At 41.5% G+C, this 19,843-nt stretch overlaps 1 protein-coding gene across 2 annotated transcripts in view; it reads right to left on the minus strand.

The window, feature by feature from the left end:
* Window positions 1-15,606, minus strand: part of skap1 (src kinase associated phosphoprotein 1) — a 195,936-nt gene extending 180,330 nt beyond the window's left edge. The window contains exons 1-4 of one of the 2 annotated variants that reach the window (XM_012971641.2): window positions 15,499-15,586; window positions 14,653-14,802; window positions 9,738-9,843; window positions 1,965-1,990 (exon numbers count right to left, since the gene is read on the minus strand). In XM_012971641.2, the coding sequence (XP_012827095.2) occupies window positions 1,965-1,990; window positions 9,738-9,843; window positions 14,653-14,698 (178 nt within the window). In that variant the 5' untranslated portion in view covers window positions 14,699-14,802; window positions 15,499-15,586. 2 annotated transcript variants of the gene reach the window in all.
* Between the last annotated feature and the right edge of the window lie 4,237 nt (window positions 15,607-19,843).

A 19,843-nucleotide genomic window follows, 5' to 3' on the forward strand; every position in this document is an offset into this window, starting at 1 on the left:
TAGCCTTAAAGGGCAAAACAGGCATCTGTTATTGATGCACCTATTGCACAGAGCTGGTGCCCCATCACTTGTACACTACTGCTATGCAAACACATTTTATACATCAGCTTTAGGCATGGAAATCACACATCGTAGACTAGTTTGTATCATTTGCACAGGTATCAAAAGAAATAAAAAAATCCTATACAAATATTGCAACTGCACAACTAACACAACACGACAAAAGGAGACAGGATGTTAACAGTCATATCTAAAACTTGTAGGTTTGTCCTATGGTGACAAGCAGGCCTAGACTGGCAATCTGTGGGTTCTGGCAAATGCCAGAGGGGCTGCTGTAAGGTGCCATAGGGAGTCACTATTTATTGGGCTGGGGGGGCTGTTTGGGCTTCTGTGTACTGGGAATGCCAGGGGGGCTGTAAGATGCCATAGACAGTCACTATTAATTGGACTGGGGGGGCTGTTTGTGCCTCTGGGTACTGGGAATGCCAGGGGGCTGTAAGATGCCATAGACAGTCACTATTTATTGGGCTGGGGGGGCTATTTGGGCTTCTGTGTACTTGAAATGCCAGGGGGGCTGTAAGGTGCCACAGACAGTCACTATTTATTGGGCTGCTGGGAGGCTGTTTGGGCTTCTGTGGGTTCTGGCAAATGCCAGAGGGGCTGCTGTAAGATGCCATAGGGAGTCACTATTTATTGGGCTGCTGGGGGGCTGTTTGGGCTTCTGTGTACTGGGAATGCCAGGGGGGCTGTAAGATGCCATAGACAGTCACTATTTATTGGACTGGGGGGGCTGTTTGTGCCTCTGGGTACTGGGAATGCCAGGGGGACTGTAAGGTGCCATAGGCAGTCACTATTTATTGGGCTGGGGGGGCTGTTTGTGCCTCTGGGTACTGGGAATGCCAGGGGGACTGTAAGATGCCATAGACAGTCACTATTTATTGGGCTGCTGGGGGGCTGTTTGGGCTTCTGTGTACTTGAAATGCCAGGGGGGCTGTAAGGTGCCACAGACAGTGACTATTTATTGGGCTGCTGGGGGGCTGTTTGGGCTTCTGTGTACTTGAAATGCCTGGGCCTATTTTCAATCCTAGTCCAGATCTCACGATAAACCACACATATTTCACATGTATAAACAAGCCCCGGGCCTAGGGCGGCAAACATTTAGGGGGGGCATGCCGCTCCACTGCACCGAACTTCTGCTCCCATACGGAGCAGTGGGGACCTCTCCGCTCTGCTCCGTATGGGTTTATATCAGCGCCCACGCAAATGCGCATGTGTGCGCTGGGGTGGTTGGGGGGTGAGTTGTGAATGCGCATGCGTGCGCTGGTGGGGTTGGGGGGTGAGTTGTGAATGCGCATGCGTGCGCTGGTGGGGTTGGGGGGTGAGTTGTGAATGCGCATGCGTGCGCTGGTGGGGTTGGGGGGTGAGTTGTGAATGCGCATGCGTGCGCTGGTGGGGTTGGGGGGTGAGTTGTGAATGCGCTTGTGTGCGCTGGGGGGGTGAGTTGCAATTGCGCATGCGCGGGGGGTGGCTGGGCGGGCGGCCTTGGGGCGCCCGGATTTCAAATCTGGTGCTGTGTATAAATAAGATGTATGAACACGTTTGCCCTAGCTACAATTCACAGGCAATGTATCACAATAAATTAAGTAATGTATGGCATAACTTTCATGAGTAAATTTAGTAATTACCATCACATCTAATCTGATGCTGTAAGATCTTTTCATTATCTACTGATGTCTATGGAAATTGGACACAAGAGCACACACACGATTTTTTTTTATATCTAGTCGTCTAGTTACTTCACATTGATAGGTATGCAATAGCAGAGATTGGTGCACTGTATAAGCCGGGCTATAGTATGTAGTAAAAAGGACATTCTGGGCTGTTTCTGTTTCTGATTGAGCTCTGAATGGGTTTATGTCATGATGTTCTGTACATACAGGTAAGGCCCTCTAACAAATACTCACCTTTCAGTGCAAATTCTACTCCGTACCTGGAAAACAAAAATAAAAAAGGTCTTAAATCATTTCTATATTAAAACCTATAATGCAAATATAAATTTAAATATATATAATACCAGTAAGAATGAACAGATTAACACATGCAGTGCAGTGGGCAAATAACAGCACAACTTCTGTTCACTTTTTCGTCTGGTATGTGGCAGTTAGTCTGTTTCCATGCCAGCTGCCAGTGAGGTGACATCATGAGGCCGATTCACTAAGGTACAAATACGAATAACGAAATCCGATCATTTCTGATAATTGAAAATGTCACAGAAATTCTTTTTGTTTCAAAACGAAAATTTCGTACCTACGATCTGAAAGTTCATCATATAGTCACAAAATTTTCGTATCCCAACGATCGTAAACGGTGCAAAACACTTTGAAATGCATGATTTTGGAAGCCTCCCGTAGGACTCAATGGCACTCTGCAGCTCCAACCCGGCCCAAGGAAAGTCTCCCATAGGGCTCAATGGCACTCTGCAGCTCCAACCCGGCCCAAGGAAAGTCTCCCATAGGGCTCAATGGCACTCTGCAGCTCCAACCTGGCCCAAGGAAAGTCTCCCATAGGGCTCAATGGCACTCTGCAGCTCCAACCTGGCCCAAGGAAAGTCTCCCATAGGGCTCAATGGCACTCTGCAGCTCCAACCCGGCCCAAGGAAAGTCTCCCATAGGGCTCAATGGCACTCTGCAGCTCCAACCTGGCCCAAGGAAAGTCTCCCATAGGGATCAATGGCACTCTGCAGCTCCAACCTTGCCCAAGGAAAGTCTCCCATAGGGCTCAATGGCACTCTGCAGCTCCAACCCGGCCCAAGGAAAGTCTCCCATAGGGCTCAATGGCACTCTGCAGCCCCAACCTGGCCCAAGGAAAGTCTCCCATAGGGATCAATGGCACTCTGCAGCTCCAACCCGGCCCAAGGAAAGTCTCCCATAGGACTCAATGGCACTCTGCAGCTCCAACCCGGCCCAAGGAAAGCCTCCCATAGGGCTCAATGGCACTCTGCAGCTCCAACCTGGCCCAAGGAAAGTATACCAATAAATACAAATAAATACAAGATACAGTTGCAATAAGTTAAGAGTCAAAGACACAAGGGAATGGATAATAAAAATGTAAAAAAAAAACCTGTTAGAACTGTAAAAGCCTTGGTCTAACCTAAAAAAATCAAAGGTAAAACAACCTGAGAACTCTCTGTTAAGGATACCTTAAAAGAAGATTTATAATGCACAGCAGTAAAGACTTTGGTGTATAACATAAAATACCCTCGCAGGGTAAGAGTTAATGGGTCACTGCAACTAGAGAAGAGCTCCACCTGATATATATATTAGCCTACTTGTCACCTAAGCAGTTTACTTTTAAACGGCTATAAAAGTGAAAAGAAATTGATGGAAACATTAGTTCTAATCACATTATGTGGGCTGACTAACTGCACCCACCAGGACGCCACCAGAAGTATTGGGGCCTTCACAGGGCTATAAACATGCCAGCTTGGGCGGTTTTCATGTAATCCTTCCCTTTTACAGCAAAGTAGCGAACTGACACTGCCACTGGGGAGCCTCCATACTACTTTCTGCTTTTTACCACAGGAGCCACAGCACGGCTTAATATTCACATAGGTCCCACTGAGCTACATTATGTAAAGATTTGTAATTATTGTGAGGGGAAAAAACATACCTATATAAATCAGAGAAGGAAAGGAACTGCAGTCCTGCCAACATAAAAGCTTCCAGCCACATGTCTATGAACATAAATCCTATCAGCAATGGGTGAAATGTGTGCTCTAGCACAGCCAGTAAAACCAGACAATGGAGATCTGTCATACAGAAATCATGGGATATGCTCCCTAATTATATTGGGTTGAAAAACACAACATACTTAGCGCCCTCTATTTTCTAAATGCTGCTACACCTCAAACAGTTTTAGGGGTACAACACCCAGACTCTCCACACTTCTTCGCCCTATAGCGGAGCAGGTTGCTTGTGCTTTTCTAAGCGATCCCGCCCCCCGTCTTTTTCAAACTGCTGCCACTCTTACAGCTTTAAGTAATAACACAAACATAAAATGGTATGGTCCGACACCCCTACCAACAAAATGGTATGGCCCGACCCCCCACCTCCAATAAAATGGTACGGTCCAAGCTACACCCCCAAATCTTGAATAACATAATCATGGGCTGACTTTTATTGGTTTAAATTTAAACTGCTGCCGTTCTTTAACCATTAATCCTGGGGTCCATAAACTGCAGAGTTGGTCACTGGGTAACTGCAGTTCCAGGTTAGAAAAAGTGGGCGGAGCCACCAATCAGATGTCACTCGTTGACTTTCAGTGGGGAAATTTAAATTGCTGCCATTCAGACACAATTAAAACCAGGGTTTGACTATATAACTGTGGGTCCAAGGTTAGAAAAAGTGGACGGAGCCAACAACAGATCAGATTTAATTCAGCGACTTCATGTTTTTCAACCCAACATGAAGTTTGTTCTCTAATTTAACTTTAAAGGGTTGGTTCACTTTTAGTACGTTATAGAATGGCCAATCCTAACCAACTTTTATAACTTATTTTTATATTTTGCTCCTATTCATGTACCAGTCTCTCATTTCAACCACACCCTAGCAACCTGATAGCTGCTGAAATTCCAAACTGGAGAGCTGCTGGACAAAAAGCTAAATTATTCAATAATCACAAATAATATAAAATGAAGACCAACTGCAAATTGACTCAGAAGAGCATGCTCTACATCATATTAAAAGTTAATTTAAAAGTTAGTTTTTACCAAAACAAGGAGCACTATATGTACTTGTGTGCATTGATCTCTAGGCATTACTCTCCAAGCATAGGACTAGTACAGGTATCGGACCCCTTATCCGGAAACCCATTATCCAGAAAGCTCCGAATTACGGAAAGCCTGTCTCCCATAGACTCCATTATAATCAAATAATAAGGATTTTTAAAATTGATTTCCTTTTTCTCTGTAATAATAAAACTGTACTTTGTATTTGATCCCAACTAAGATATAATTAATCCTTATTGGATGCAAAACAATCCTATTGGGTTTAATTAATGTTTTATTGATTTTTTAGTAGACTTAAGGTATGAAGATCCAAATTACGGAAAGACCCCTTATCCGGAATACCCTTGGTCCCGAGCATTCTGGATAATGGGTCCTATACCTGTATAGAATTTTTACAGCAGCACGAGGACGACTTGTTCTTTGTACCTGCCTTATGATCAGTGGTCTGGCTATATGATAGACACACGCTGGCAAAATTATAGTTTATTATGGAGAACTTAGGGGAATATATCAAAATGTGAGTTTAGAGCCTAATACATAAAAACTTACGAATGTTCTATTCATTCCTATGGGATTTTAAAAGCATGTTTATCAAATAGTGAGCTCTACCGTTCACCTATTAATAAATATGCTTCTAAAAATCCCATAAGAAGTACAGGTATGGGATCTCCATAACTTAAGTTTGTTAAAAATCATTTAAATATAGAATAAACCCAATTGTTTTGCCTCCAATATGGATTAATTATATCTCAGTTAGGATCAAGTACAGGTACTGTTTTATTATTACAGAGAAAAGGGAATCATTTAACCATGAAATAAACCCAATAGGGCTGTTCTGCCCCAATAAGGGGTAATTATATCTTAGTTGGGATCAAGTACAGGTACTGTTTTATTATTACAGAGAAAAGGGAATCATTTAAACATGAAATAAACCCAATAGGACTGTTCTGCCCCAATAAGGGGTAATTATATCTTAGTTGGGATCAAGTACAGGTACTGTTTTATTATTACAGAGAAAAGGGAATCATTTAACCATGAAATAAACCCAATAGGACTGTTCTGCCCCCAATAAGGGGTAATTATATGTTAAGGTCCCCATACACGGTAAGATCCGCTCGCTTGGCGAGATCGCCAAGCTAGCGGATCTTCCCCCGATATCCCCACCTACGGGTGCGCGATATCGGGGAGCTTGAAGTTAAAAAAATAAATAATTATGTAGGCGGCAATGGGGCGGCCGATGCGGCCCCCGATCTGACTGAATCTTTTAACCTGGGAGATCGATATCTGGGCAATTTCAGGCCAGATATCGGTCGGCCAGCCCGCTCGTTTCTGCCCCTACACGGGCAGATAAGCTGCCGAGTCGGTCCAAGCGACCGATATCGGCAGCTTCTATCGGCCTGTGTATGGGGGCCTTTAGTTGGGATCAAGTACAGGTACTGTTTTTTTATTACAGAGAAAAGGGAATCATTTAAACATGAAATAAACCCAATAGGATTGTTCTGCCCCCAATAAGGGGTAATTATATCTTAGTTGGGATCAAGTACAGGTACTGTTTTATTATTACAGAGAAAAGGGAATCATTTAAGCATTAAATAAACCCAATAGGGCTGTTCTGCCCCCAATAAGGGGTAATTATATCTTAGTTGGGATCAAGTACAGGTACTGTTTTATTATTACAGAGAAAAGGGAATCATTTAACCATTAAATAAACCCAATAGGGCTGTTCTGCCCCCAATAAGGGGTAATTATATCTTAGTTGGGATCAAGTACAGGTACTGGTTTATTATTACAGAGAAAAGGGAATCATTTAACCATTAAATAAACCCAATAGGGCTGTTCTGCCCCCAATAAGGGGTAATTATATCTTAGTTGGGATCAAGTACAAGGTTCTGTTTTATAATTACAGAGAAAAAGGGAATCATTTTTAAAAATTATAATTATTTGCTTATAATGGAGTCTATGGGAGATGGCCGTTCCATAATTTGGAACTTTCTGGATAACGGGTTTCTGGATAAGGGATCCCATACCTGTATTAAGCTCTAAACTCACATTTTGCTAAATCTGCCCCTTAATGTATTACTGCTAATAATTCAGTGTCTTTTAGGAATGTAGCAGATACAGTTCTAACGGCTGATGTTCCAAACGGCCGGTAGACTCCTTGTAAAGTAAAAAATGACTACCACATGGGTGCATAGACTTTTCTGTGCTTTTCCACATATCTTTTTAATGCAGTAATATAGAAAAGCTGCCATTATTTATTTATTTCCTGGTATTTTTTTTTCATATACAACCAGCAAGTGTTAAGGTGACAAATTAAATGAAGAAAAAAAAGATGTTAATGACTACTAGCTTGGAAAATGAAGCTGGGAACTAACTAATCTAAAGAGACAGGCAAGAGCCATTTTGCCGACCACATGTCCCCACCACAAACTGTAAGTCCATTACAGCGACAAGTAATAATTTAGTTGTGTTTCTAATAACAAATCGCATCATTTGGGTTTATTTTGCAAGACAGTTAATAAAGTTAGAGAGACCTAATGACCAGACCTGCTTGGTTAGCATTTACTAAGGTAGAGCTGATTGATTTATAGGAACTACTGCCAATCTGCAAGTTATCGAGCATCGCATAGAAACGCTACAGGCACAAAACGAATATGGACCTTCCTGCCAAAGTAATTTGGAAGCTGCTTGGTTATGCCAGGGACGGGGAATTAGACTAGAATTGCAGTAACAGATCTGAGAAAAGTTAATTAGATATTGCAAAAAAATTTTTGATATGAAAGTAATTTAGTTTTCTACTGCTTTACTTATTTCCCAGTGTTTTGTAATGGCCAGCAGCTTTATGACATGAAAAGAGAAATATTCCCTCCCATAAATAATCTAGTAAATTTTGTAAAGGGGTGGTTTACTTTTAAATTAGCTTTTAGTATGTTATAGACTGGCCTATTCTAAGAAACTTTTCAATGGTCTTCATTATTTATTTTTATTTGCCTTCTTCTGACTATCTAGCTTTCAAGATGTTGGTCTCTGACCCCAGCAGCCAAAAATGATTGCTCTGTAGGGGCTACAATTTTATTGTTATTGCTACATTTTATTACTTATTTTTGTATTCAGGGTCTCTCCTATTCCTATACCAGTCTCTCATTCAAACCACTCCCTGGTTGCTAAGATAATTTGAACCCTAGCAACCAGTTAACAGCTGAAATTCCAAACTGGAGCGTTCCTGAATAAAAAGTGATATTATCAAATTTGCCTTGGAATATTTCTCTTTACAACATAGTTAAAGTTAACTCAAAGGTGCTGAATTTCTAGTTATGGCGCCCAGTGCTCTGTATGGGAGCAGAGTTTAGCTGCAACTGGGTGGCATGCTGCCCCTAAATGTGTGCCACCCTAGACCCAGGCCTTTGTGGCCTTATCACAAATCCTGTTCCTGTCTGGGAGAGCTAGTGTCACTGGAAAATAGAAGAGGTTGTATCTTTTTCACTACCTGGACACATGATGACGTATTCATTGGAGTATAAAATTAGAACATGATATTCACCCTTCGAAAAATACGCCCCTAAATTGCCATCAGGGTCACCATCGGGAGGTACAGGTGGTACCGAAGCCCCAAAAGATGTAAAAGTATGATTTAAAGGTTGTGCACAGATGGGGCGTGAATGAATTTTGGGAAAGGTTCATATGGGGAGTGGCCACCCTGAGGCGGTCAAGTGGTTGCTGCCCCCCTTTACTCCTCCGCGCTTTGTTTTTCGTGTTGGAGGGGGCAAGGGGGATTTCTCTGCACTTAAAGAGTCAACATTCTGATTTAAAATCTGATTTTTGGCTCTTTAAGTTACAAGGAACAGCTTTTTGCCGTCACTGGTAACGTGCCAGAGGGGAGTTTCTCAATTTGCTTCATGGCAGCAGGGGCCCTGAGGGGTATGGCTGTGGATGCACAGGCCATTTTTTCCCATTGGGGCCCCATTCTACTTGTTGGCAAGGCCCTCCACCCAGGGGACAAGGCAACCAAAGGACAAACTTTATGCCCTTTATTACATAAACCCCTTAATCTCCTCATGGTCATTTGTTGCTGAGTGGCCGCTTTAAGGTGGCCATACACTCTAAGATCTGCTCGTTTGGCGAGGTCGCCAAGCGAGCAGCTCTTCTCCCGATATCCCCACCTATGGGTGGGCGATATCGGGCTAATTCAGTTGTTTGGCCCTGGGGCCAAAACAATCGAATTAGAACAACGCGTATAGGCGTCCGTCGGATCGGGGCCGCATCAACGAGCTGAAATTGACCCGTGTGTGGCCACCATTAGAATAAGTACTAAATTATGTTTTTTGCACACAAATTTTTTTCACACAGCAAATGGTGGCATGCACATATTCTTTTTTTCTAAAGCAAAGCCACAAAAAATAAATAAATCTGAGTTTCAGTTCTTTGTACTTAAAAAGATCATGGAGATCTCTGTTTCAGCATAGAACTTTTTTTTTATAGGAACATTAACAGTAAAAAATGAAAGTGTATCACAGTAATTAAACTATAATGTACTGCTGTCCTGCAGTGGTAAAAGTTGTGTGTTTGCTTCAGGAACACTACTATAGTTTATATAAATAAGCTGCTGTGTAGCCCCGGGGGCAGCCATTCAAATGCATGTAGGGCTAAATGGCACGGGTTACATTGGGTTAAATGGCTTCCCTCGTGGCTACACAGCAGCTTGTTTATATAAACTATAGAGGTGTTCCTGAAGCAAACACATAACTGTTACCAGTGTAGGGCAACAGTATATTATATTTTAATTACTTTAAAACCCTTTCATTTTTGGTGTTACTGTTCTTTTAAATGGAGAGATCTAGTCAGATGGATGAACCCTTTTGCAAGGAACTGTGTAGTCCCTAGAATGTTGGATATAGATAATATCTAAAGCATCTCTAGCATCTATTGGCAGTCGCCCAACAGTAAAGCAGACCTGTTTCGGATTTGCCCGAAGCTGTGCAGGATCTCATCCCTTTGCTCTCTTGCCCTGCCGCTCAGCTTTTCATTCTGCAAGCACTCAGCTAAGTAAGTCTCTGCATCTGAAAGGCAAAAAAAAATAACGTGTTTTGAGTTTTCCCATAGTACCTTTGTCACTTCCTGGCAGCTGCATGACATCTATTGACATCCTGTATTCTGCACAAATGGGTTTGGCTTTTGTACCAAAAAGAACAAAAAAGCAACATGAAAAGTTTAACTAAAATGATGCATCATACAACCTATTTTTTCCCAACTTCTTAGAAATGCCTGTTACTGTATGTGTCTATGCACTATGATCGTGTGAGTGATATAAACATATGTTATAAATAACATTTTAACCCTATGCTGCTAGCTGTTACAGTTTATATATATATATACACATATACAGGTATAGGACCCCTTATCCAGAATGCACGGGACCAAAGGTATCCCGGATAAGGGGTCTTTCCGTAATTTGGATCTCCATACCTTAAGTCTACTAACAAATAAAAAAAACATTGATTAAATACAATAGGATTGTTTTGCATCCAGTAAGGATTATTTATATGTTAGGATAATGTACAAGGCACTGTTTTATTATTACAGAGAAAAAGTAAATCAGTTTTAAAATTCTGAATTATTTGATTAAAATGGAGTCTATGGGAGACGGGCTTTCCATAATTTGGAGCTTTCTGGATAACAGGTTTCCGGATAAGGGATCCCATACCTGTATATATATATATATACACATACATATATATACATATATATACATATATACACATATATATACATACAGTGGAGGAAATAATTATTTGACCCCTCACTGATTTTGTAAGTTTGTCCAATGACAAAGAAATGAAAAGTCTCAGAACAGTATAATTTCAATGGTAGGTTTATTTTAACAGTGGCAGATAGCACATCAAAAGGAAAATCGAAAAAATAACTTTAAATAAAAGATAGCAACTGATTTGCATTTCATTGAGTGAAATAAGTTTTTGAACCCTCTAACAAAAAAAGACTTAATACTTAGTGGAAAAACCCTTGTTTGCAAGCACAGAGGCCAAACGTTTCTTGTAATTGATGACCAAGTTTGCGCACATTTTAGGAGGAATGTTGGTCCCACTCCTCTTTGCAGATCATCTGTAAATCCCTAAGGTTTCGAGGCTGTCTCTGTGCAACTCTGAGCTTGAGCTCCCTCCATAGGTTTTCTATTGGATTAAGGTCCGGAGACTGACTAGGCCACTCCATGACCTTAATGTGCTTCTTCTTGAGCCACTCCTTTGTTGCCTTTGCTGTATGTTTTGGGTCATTGTCGTGCTGGAACACCCATCCACGACCCATTTTCAGTTTCCTGGCAGAGGGAAGGAGGTTGTCGTTCAGGATTTCACGATACATGGCTCCGTCCATTTTCCCGTTAATGCGAAAATGAGAAAAACACCCCCAAAGCAAAATGTTTCCACCCCCATGCTTGACGGTGGGGACGGTGTTTTGGGGGTCATAGGCAGCATTTTTCTTCCTCCAAACACAGCGAGTTGAGTTAATGCCAAAGAGCTCTATTTTGGTCTCATCAGACCACAGCACCTTCTCCCAGTCACTCACAGAATCATTCAGGTGTTCATTGGCAAACTTCAGACGGGCCTGCACATGTGCCTTCTTGAGCAGGGGGACCTTGCGAGCCCTGCAGGATTTTAATCCATTGCGGTGTAATGTGTTTCCAATGGTTTTCTTGGTGACTGTGGTCCCTGCTAATTTGAGGTCATTAACTAACTCCTCCCGTGTAGTTCTAGGATGCTTTTTCACCTTTCCCAGAATCATTGACACCCCACGAGGTGAGATCTTGCGTGGAGCCCCAGAGTGAGGTCGATTGATGGTCATTTTGTGCTCCTTCCATTTTCGAACAATCGCACCAACAGTTGTCACCTTCTCTCCCAGCTTCTTGCTAATGGTTTTGTAGCCCATTCCAGCCTTGTGCAGGTCTACAATTTTGTCTCTGACATCCTTGGACAGCTCTTTGGTCTTTCCCATGTTGGAGAGTTTGGAGTCTGCTTGATTGATTGATTCTGTGGACAGGTGTCTTTTATACAGGTGACTAGTTAAGACAGGTGTCCTTAATGAGGTTGACTAATTGAGTAGAAGTGTCTAACCACTCTGTGGGAGCCAGAACTCTTAATGGTTGGTAGGGGTTCAAAAACTTATTTCACTCAATGAAATGCAAATCAGTTGCTATCTTTTATTTAAAGTTATTTTTTCGATTTTCCTTTTGATGTGCTATCTGCCACTGTTAAAATAAACCTACCATTGAAATTATCCTGTTCTGAGACTTTTCATTTCTTTGTCATTGGACAAACTTACAAAATCAGTGAGGGGTCAAATAATTATTTCCTCCACTGTATATACACATATATATACATATATACATACACACTACTGTTCCGGGAGTCATATTCAGCAGTGCAGAAAATATAAGCAGCCAGACAGGTGTTGCTTTCAACAACAATTTATAATAACTTGAGAATCAATAAAAATCTTTAATGAATATATACTGGAAAGCAGCTTAGAATTATATTTTCTTTCATTATGCAATTGGCCATTTGGGTGGCAGACCGCTTTAACTCATTCATTGCCATGTAGTTGAACACACAAAAATCCACACGTAATTTTCAGTGGATTTATGGTTATTTGTACATATAAATTCTAGCATTTTACTTCTGTTTGCCATGCAGAAGATGGCACAAAAATCCACAGCAGGGAAACATAGATGAAAACGCCATGTGTGACCGTTTCCCTGCAAACTGGCGGCTGCATCACTCTAGGGCCAACACAGACTTCCCACTGCAAAGTCCATATTGTGTTGCCAAAAGCTCATTAACTGAACTTTGCTATAATTACCGCCTGCCCCAAGTAGGTGTTTTTTTGCATCAATTTTAACACAAAAAAGCATGCGATATGCGTTATCGCACTCTAGTGAAGAGTGTAGTGCCCGTGATAAACAGAAGCCTATTGCTCAGTGGGCTTATCTGTCCCACGTACTCTAATACCTCGCAAGGACCAAACATGGAGTAGCTTCAATTCCCTGGTTTGACCTGTTTAACTAAAAAACATTTTGTGATTAAAATAGTAAGCAAAAAGTATGATCAAGCTCAAGCCCATGTTGAAAGGAGGGGTATAATGCTGCTTTAAGGATATAGGGCAACGGCCCTTAGCCACATTGTCCTTTAGGATACCTGGGACAACAATGCCACTGACCTCTACAATAAATAGGGCAGCACCCATTGAGCCCACAAGGTCCTAGGATATATGAGGTAACAACCTCACTGATCAAAGGACAGTGCCCAATCATGCCACTTAACTCTAGAATATACAGGACAGTATCCCTCTACACAGTAACCTCTAGGATAAATGCACATATATTCCACTGATCTCCAGGGCCTGACCTCCCAAGTAATCTCCTAAATAGAGGATGCTGAGAGTTTCAGTTACATAACAGATGCTATCTTCCAGGTAAAATTGGAATTCCACTCAAAAACTGAATTCTGCATAATTCAAAGCAGCTTTTTGATATACATTAAGTTTAAAAATGCAACTGACTATTTTAATTAAATAATTATAATTTTTTTAAATTTCCCTTTTTCTCTGTAATTATAAAAAGTACCCTGTACTTGATCCCAACTAAGATATAATTACCCCTTATTGGGGGCAGAACAGCCCTATTGGGTTTATTTCATGGTTAAATGATTCCCTTTTCTCTGTAATAATAAAACAGTACCTGTACTTGATCCCAACTAAGATATAATTACCCCTTATTGGGGGCAGAACAGCCCTATTGGGTTTATTTCATGGTTAAATGATTCCCTTTTCTCTGTAATAATAAAACAGTACATGTACTTGATCCCAACTAAGATATAATTACCCCTTATTGGGGCAGAACAGCCCTATTGGGTTTATTTAATGGTTAAATGATTCCCTTTTCTCTGTAATAATAAAACAGTACCTGTACTTGATCCCAACTAAGATATAATTACCCCTTATTGGGGGCAGAACAGCCCTATTGGGTTCATTTAATGGTTAAATGATTCCCTTTTCTCTGTAATAATAAAACAGTACCTGTACTTGATCCCAACTAAGATATAATTACCCCTTATTGGGGCAGAACAGCCCTATTGGGTTTATTTAATGGTTAAATTATTCCCTTTTCTCTGTAATAATAAAACAGTACCTGTACTCGATCCCAACTAAGATATAATTACCCCTTATTGGGGGCAGAACAGTCCTATTGGGTTTATTTAATGGTTAAATGATTCCCTTTTCTCTGTAATAATAAAACAGTACCTGTACTTGATCCCAACTAAGATATAATTACCCCTTATTGGGGCAGAACAGCCCTATTGGGTTTATTTAATGGTTAAATTATTCCCTTTTCTCTGTAATAATAAAACAGTACCTGTACTCGATCCCAACTAAGATATAATTACCCCTTATTGGGGGCAGAACAGTCCTATTGGGTTTATTTAATGGTTAAATGATTCCCTTTTCTCTGTAATAATAAAACAGTACCTGTACTTGATCCCAACTAAGATATAATTACCCCTTATTGGGGGCAGAACAGCCCTATTGGGTTTATTTCATGTTTAAATGATTTCCCTTTTCTCTGTAATAATAAAACAGTACCTGTACTTGATCCCAACTAAGATATAATTAATCCTTATTGGAGGCGAAACAAGCCTATTGGGTTTATTCAATATTTGAATGATTTTTAGCAGACTTAAGTTATAGAGATCCAAATTACGGAAAGATCCCTTATCCAGAAACCCCCTGGTCCCGAGCATTCTGGATAACAGGTCCCATACCTGTACTGGCTAACACATTAGAAGCAATAGAGAAGCCATCACCTTTCAGCAGACTGATCACATCTCGCGGGATGTCGTAGCCCTGCATGTCGCGACGCTGCTCAGTGGCCAGTCAAGCCCTCATATAATCCCAGGCAGAGGGCGAATAAAGCAGTCACCTGAACTCCACTGGGCGGGAAATCTGCAGATAATCTGTGTGGGTAAAGCAGATGACTAAAGTTGTGAGAGGAAACACTTTCCTTGTCACAGACATAAGAGGAGGACAGTGTTATGCAGAGAGATTGCTCCTGACTCTGTCTGGTACCCTGATATCAGCCAACATGGTCGCTCTGTGCTGTGTGTGTGTGTGTGAGAGGCGCATCCGCTCTGCTTCAAGCATAATATAAGTACATTTCCTGTCACCGCACACTCAGTACTGCTTTTATAAGTCACTACACTACTACTACTACCTTCTTGTAGTGCAAACCACTTCTCTGGATAGTTAGGTAGCCACAAACATAAACCAAACAACATTAATAACATTTCCCATGAGCAGGGTTGCCAGATTTATTTTTCCAAACCAGCCAAAGTCAGTTTTAAATCCAGCCCAAAACTAGCCGAAAGCTACTTCGAAAGTAGCCCAATATGCGCAATTGAAAAAAAATACTAAAAAATAAAAGTATATTTGGGAAAACTTGCCTTTTTAAAACGTATAATCCCTACCCATGTCCTGCACTCCCTCTCCAGTTACTGGGATGGCTGATAATTCCCTGCCCTCTGTGCCCAGTCCAGCTGGGAAGTCACTACAGAAATGGATTAAGAATGTTGCATTAAACCCCAGACATGATATACATCTATGTGTGTTCAACTACAACTCTCAGCAGTCCCAAGAGATCCTGAGAATTATACCTTAAGGATCAACTGCAGAAAGTAACAAATGGCAGCCACCCAAAGTCAAGTAATAGTACAATCTCATACCAAATAGAGCAGGTTGTAGGGCAGACAGGTTGAGCCTGAATATAATAGAATAGAAATGGGAGCCACTGTCTAATTGCATTCTGGGTATGGTAGTTTTATATTAATCCTAGCTGTAGGCTAATTGTTAGATACAAACTACATTACCCAGCATGCAATGTAACAGGCATGTCATGTTTACTAGGGAAAAAAACTTTGGCTAGTATCCAAACTACAAACACTCCAAAAAATAGCCCAAATCTGAACCTTGGTGGGTTTGTACTTTGGAAACCAGTCTGGGCTGTAAATTAGTAGCCCAATTTGGCAGAAAAACTGCCAACCTGGCAACCCTGCCCATGAGCAGTTTGTCTCTAATATTCGCCCCCTTAGGTAAGTGTTGCACGGTAAGGTGCTATAGGCTGACCAGCTGGGGGTGATTAGCCTCAGGTGGCCTGTCTGCCTCTCAGGGCTCTAAGGGAGGGAGACACAGAGAGAGAGGTCTGTGAACAAAGTGTATTGAATTCTATGTGCACATTTGTGTCCAGAGTTCCTTAAATCCTTTATATTATTGTTGTATCGTGCTGAAGTATTGCTGCTGGCTGAATAAAAGCTATTTTTCTTTACTAGACTTTTTGCTGCCCTGCCATTTGCTCTGTCCGACCCTGCCATAGATGGTATCAAAAGTGTGCGGTTCCTCAGCAGAGTGATCCTTGGTTGTTAAAGGGGCCCCAAAGCAAAAAAGTGTTTTTGCAAAATTTGATGCAGCAACAGGATGGACAGCAGCAGGGTGAGCAGCTCCTGTTAATCAGGCAGTTGCAGGAACAGCAGCAATTGATACAATGCAGGCCAAGCAAATCCAGCCTGGAGATAGCAACCTCACCTAAACTACTTCTGTTAAAAATGAGACTGATGATCCAGAGACATTTCTCATAACATTTGAAAGAGTAGTCCATGCCCAAAAATAGCCTGAGGACCAGTGGGCTATCTGACTGGCACCGCATTTGACTGGTGCGGCACAGGCCGCTTATTAAAGCCTTCCTGCAGAAAAGGTTAAAGTCTACCAAAAGGTAAAGTCCGGCATCCTGGACACTCTGAGCCTTACGCCATAGGTATACCGCCAGCGGTTCAGGCCAGAGCCAGACTATAACCAGGTGCTGCCCAGAGTTTTAGCCCAGTGGCTGATGGACTCTTTGCACCAGCTGGATCCAGCCTACAACAAAGAATACGGATCAGGTAATACAGAATGTGGCCTAAAGTCTGCCAGTTGAGGTACGCTGTTAGGTCCACAGACACAAACCTACTGACCTACCACTATCTGTACAACTAGTGGAAAATTACCTGTTGGCAGAAGAGGAACATAGTCCCAGCAAAACACTGCAACATCCACAGAGTCAACTTCCTCCATCCAGCGACAGCTGGCACCCCCAACTACTGCACAGTTTGCCATAAGGAGAGGGGCAAAGCCAAGGACAACATGACTTGTTAAACCTCAGATAATAATATCCCCATCTATAATAGTTAATTTTTTAGTAAAGGGCATGTAAACCCAAAACAAAATATCGCAATAAGAGAAATTGTCATTTCAAACAGCTTTCCATATAAGTGCAATTGAAAGCAGCAGTGTCTATCCCTTTTCATTCCCTGCCTGCTGAATTTAAAATCAGTACGGCAGATGCAGTCGTCTCCTGATGGCAGAGGCAGGTCAAGCCACCCTGGGCAACCCAGCGGGCTACCTCACACCCCACCGGGGTTAGACAGACGTACCTGTCCAGTGCCCCCCCCAGGCAGGTGCCTCTTTGTCTACACCTAGTTCCAGCCCTGCTTGATGGATCTTTCTATGCTCTTACTATGATCCAGTCAGTGGTCTGGGGCAATTCATTATCCAAATACCCAAAACAAACCCAAACAGCTCCAGCCTTACACTACTTTACAGAATATTTATTACAAATTTCTTACTTTTATAGGTTCCCATAGTACCAGCTTGGTGCCTCCCCCCATCTGTATTAGTCAGAGCAAGAGACCTATGCAAAGGCCTGCATCTATTTGCACAATGCATCACACAGTGTTTGAATTTTATTCTCCACCTCTCCCTCCCTATCCTCAGTGTAATTCTTCCTTTTCTGGAGTTCTGGACTACAGGAAATATTGCCAGCATTGCCTCTTGTGAGCTGACTGTGTACAAACAGGCCACAAGAGACAATGTGGTCTGATAATATTCTGAGAAAAAAAAGGCAGACAAAAGTGTTTTTGCATTAACTGAAATGCTGAGAAACACTCCATTTGTACGTTGGAAGTTCAAAACTGTAGTTAGTTTTCAGGTATCAGTATCACATTAATAGCTATGAAAACCACTTTGTAGTTTCATGGTTAAAAAAAGTCATACGGATAAGTGTCTGATAACTAAAACCATAACTGCAACAGCATAGACCTCAGCTGCCCTATTTTACTGCCCAGTGACCAGAAAGGCTTGTGGTTTGCCAGAAAGGTATTCGACTGTTACATTTTATTTGAGTCACAAAGTAGTCAGCCAGATCAGCAGGGGAACAGGGGGCCAGGCTTAAGGAACTGTTCCAAACAATGTTATTATTATTATTATTAACCTTTATTTATAAAGTGCCAACATATCCCGCAGCGCTGTACAATAAGTGGGTTACATACATTGGACATACAGAGTAACATATAAAGCAATACATAACCAATACAAGAGGTGAGGAGGGCCCTGCCCAAAAGAGCTTACAATCTACAAGAAAATGTTATTAAATTAGTGATTAGTAATGAGCAAATTTTTTCGCCAGGCATGGATTCACAGCGAATTTCCGCATTTCCCCATTGGCGAATTGTCGCGCAAAACTTCAGTGAAAATTTGCAGCGAAATAATTCTTTGCTCAGAATTTTGTCGCACATCAAATTGGGCACGGTTACGTCAAAAAGCGTGGGTGACAAACAAAAATGGACATGAGCGACAAAAAATAGACATGGGCGACAAAAAAGACGCAGGCGTCAATTTTCACCAAGACAAATGCGTTTCGCAAAATTTTCGCCGTTTCGCGAATTTACTTGCCGTTTCACAAATTTTATGGTGAACGGGACAGATTCGCTCATCACTATTAGTGATGAAAAGGCTGCATATTTTGTTAACTGATGTATATTGCAAAGTTGCTTGAATGGATGTTTACTTTTCAAAAAGCTTAAGTTGTGTTTGGGTGAAGTTCCCCTTTAGCATTTTGAATGCCGTGTGGTATGCAATGTTGCATCTCTGTGATCTTACACAAACAAAAAAACAATAGTAATTTCCAGCATTTTCTAAAATGTGCTACTCTGCAAGGGGTTTAATACATGATCTAAAATAACAACTATATTATTTTGGTTGATATGTTTTCTTTATTTTTGGTATTTTCGGGGTACTGTTTGAAAGAGTCTTATTGGTTTACCACTGACTTTAGAGTATTAGCTCAAAAACTGAATGTCTGTAAAAAAATATGAAGTAAATCCTGTTGTACGTCGACTATTTTCGTTTTGTGGCTAACTCTTTCATCTACGCTGACACTGTAAGGCTAATCACTAGACGCTCTGCTTGTTTACCCACAGGAAGCTGGCACGACTTGCACCTTGCCTGGCCTCAAAACCAAAGTGCAGAACCACCTTCCTGTCTGTGAGCTGCTGGCAGGGCACGGAGGGTGAGAGCTCAGATGAGAATTGAGATTATCCATCGGACTGTGACCTGCGCTGTCCTTTTCTTGCAGCCTGATTGATGACTTAGGTTTAATTCAGAGGTGGGTATTGATCTGTGCTCTGCCTGGTCACTGTGTGTGACAGTGACAGCCTCTGCCTTATAAAAGTAGTATAGCCCATCTCTCCCAATCCCAATAGCATCAACTAGCTTTATCGACTCTTTTATTGGCAACTTGGAAGCCTAATGAGGAGTAGAGATGCACACTTCATTAAGACTGCACTAGTGACAGCCTGTATGAACAAGAGGAGACTGTCATACAATACTGTGCATAGTGTAGGTGGTATTTCCATAAGAAGTGGCTAATCATCTGAGACACACAGTAGTTAGGTCTGCTTCGCTTCTGTGATACTCTGATCTTACATCTCATGTCAATGGCATTAGAGCTGTCCAGCTTATTTGGTGGTGTAGAAATGTATTTTTATACTACATGTTTGTACCAGTCCACTTCCAAGAAAAAACATCTTTTGAATTATAATTAAAAAATATCTAAATATCTATGTGCATGCAGGAAGTAGAAGAAAATACGCCTGCTGAAAAGAATGTTTTATATTTTAAAGGGATTCAGTC

Source organism: Xenopus tropicalis, chromosome 10 (genome assembly GCF_000004195.4).
Source record: "Xenopus tropicalis strain Nigerian chromosome 10, UCB_Xtro_10.0, whole genome shotgun sequence".
NCBI classification, from domain to species: Eukaryota; Metazoa; Chordata; class Amphibia; order Anura; family Pipidae; genus Xenopus; species Xenopus tropicalis.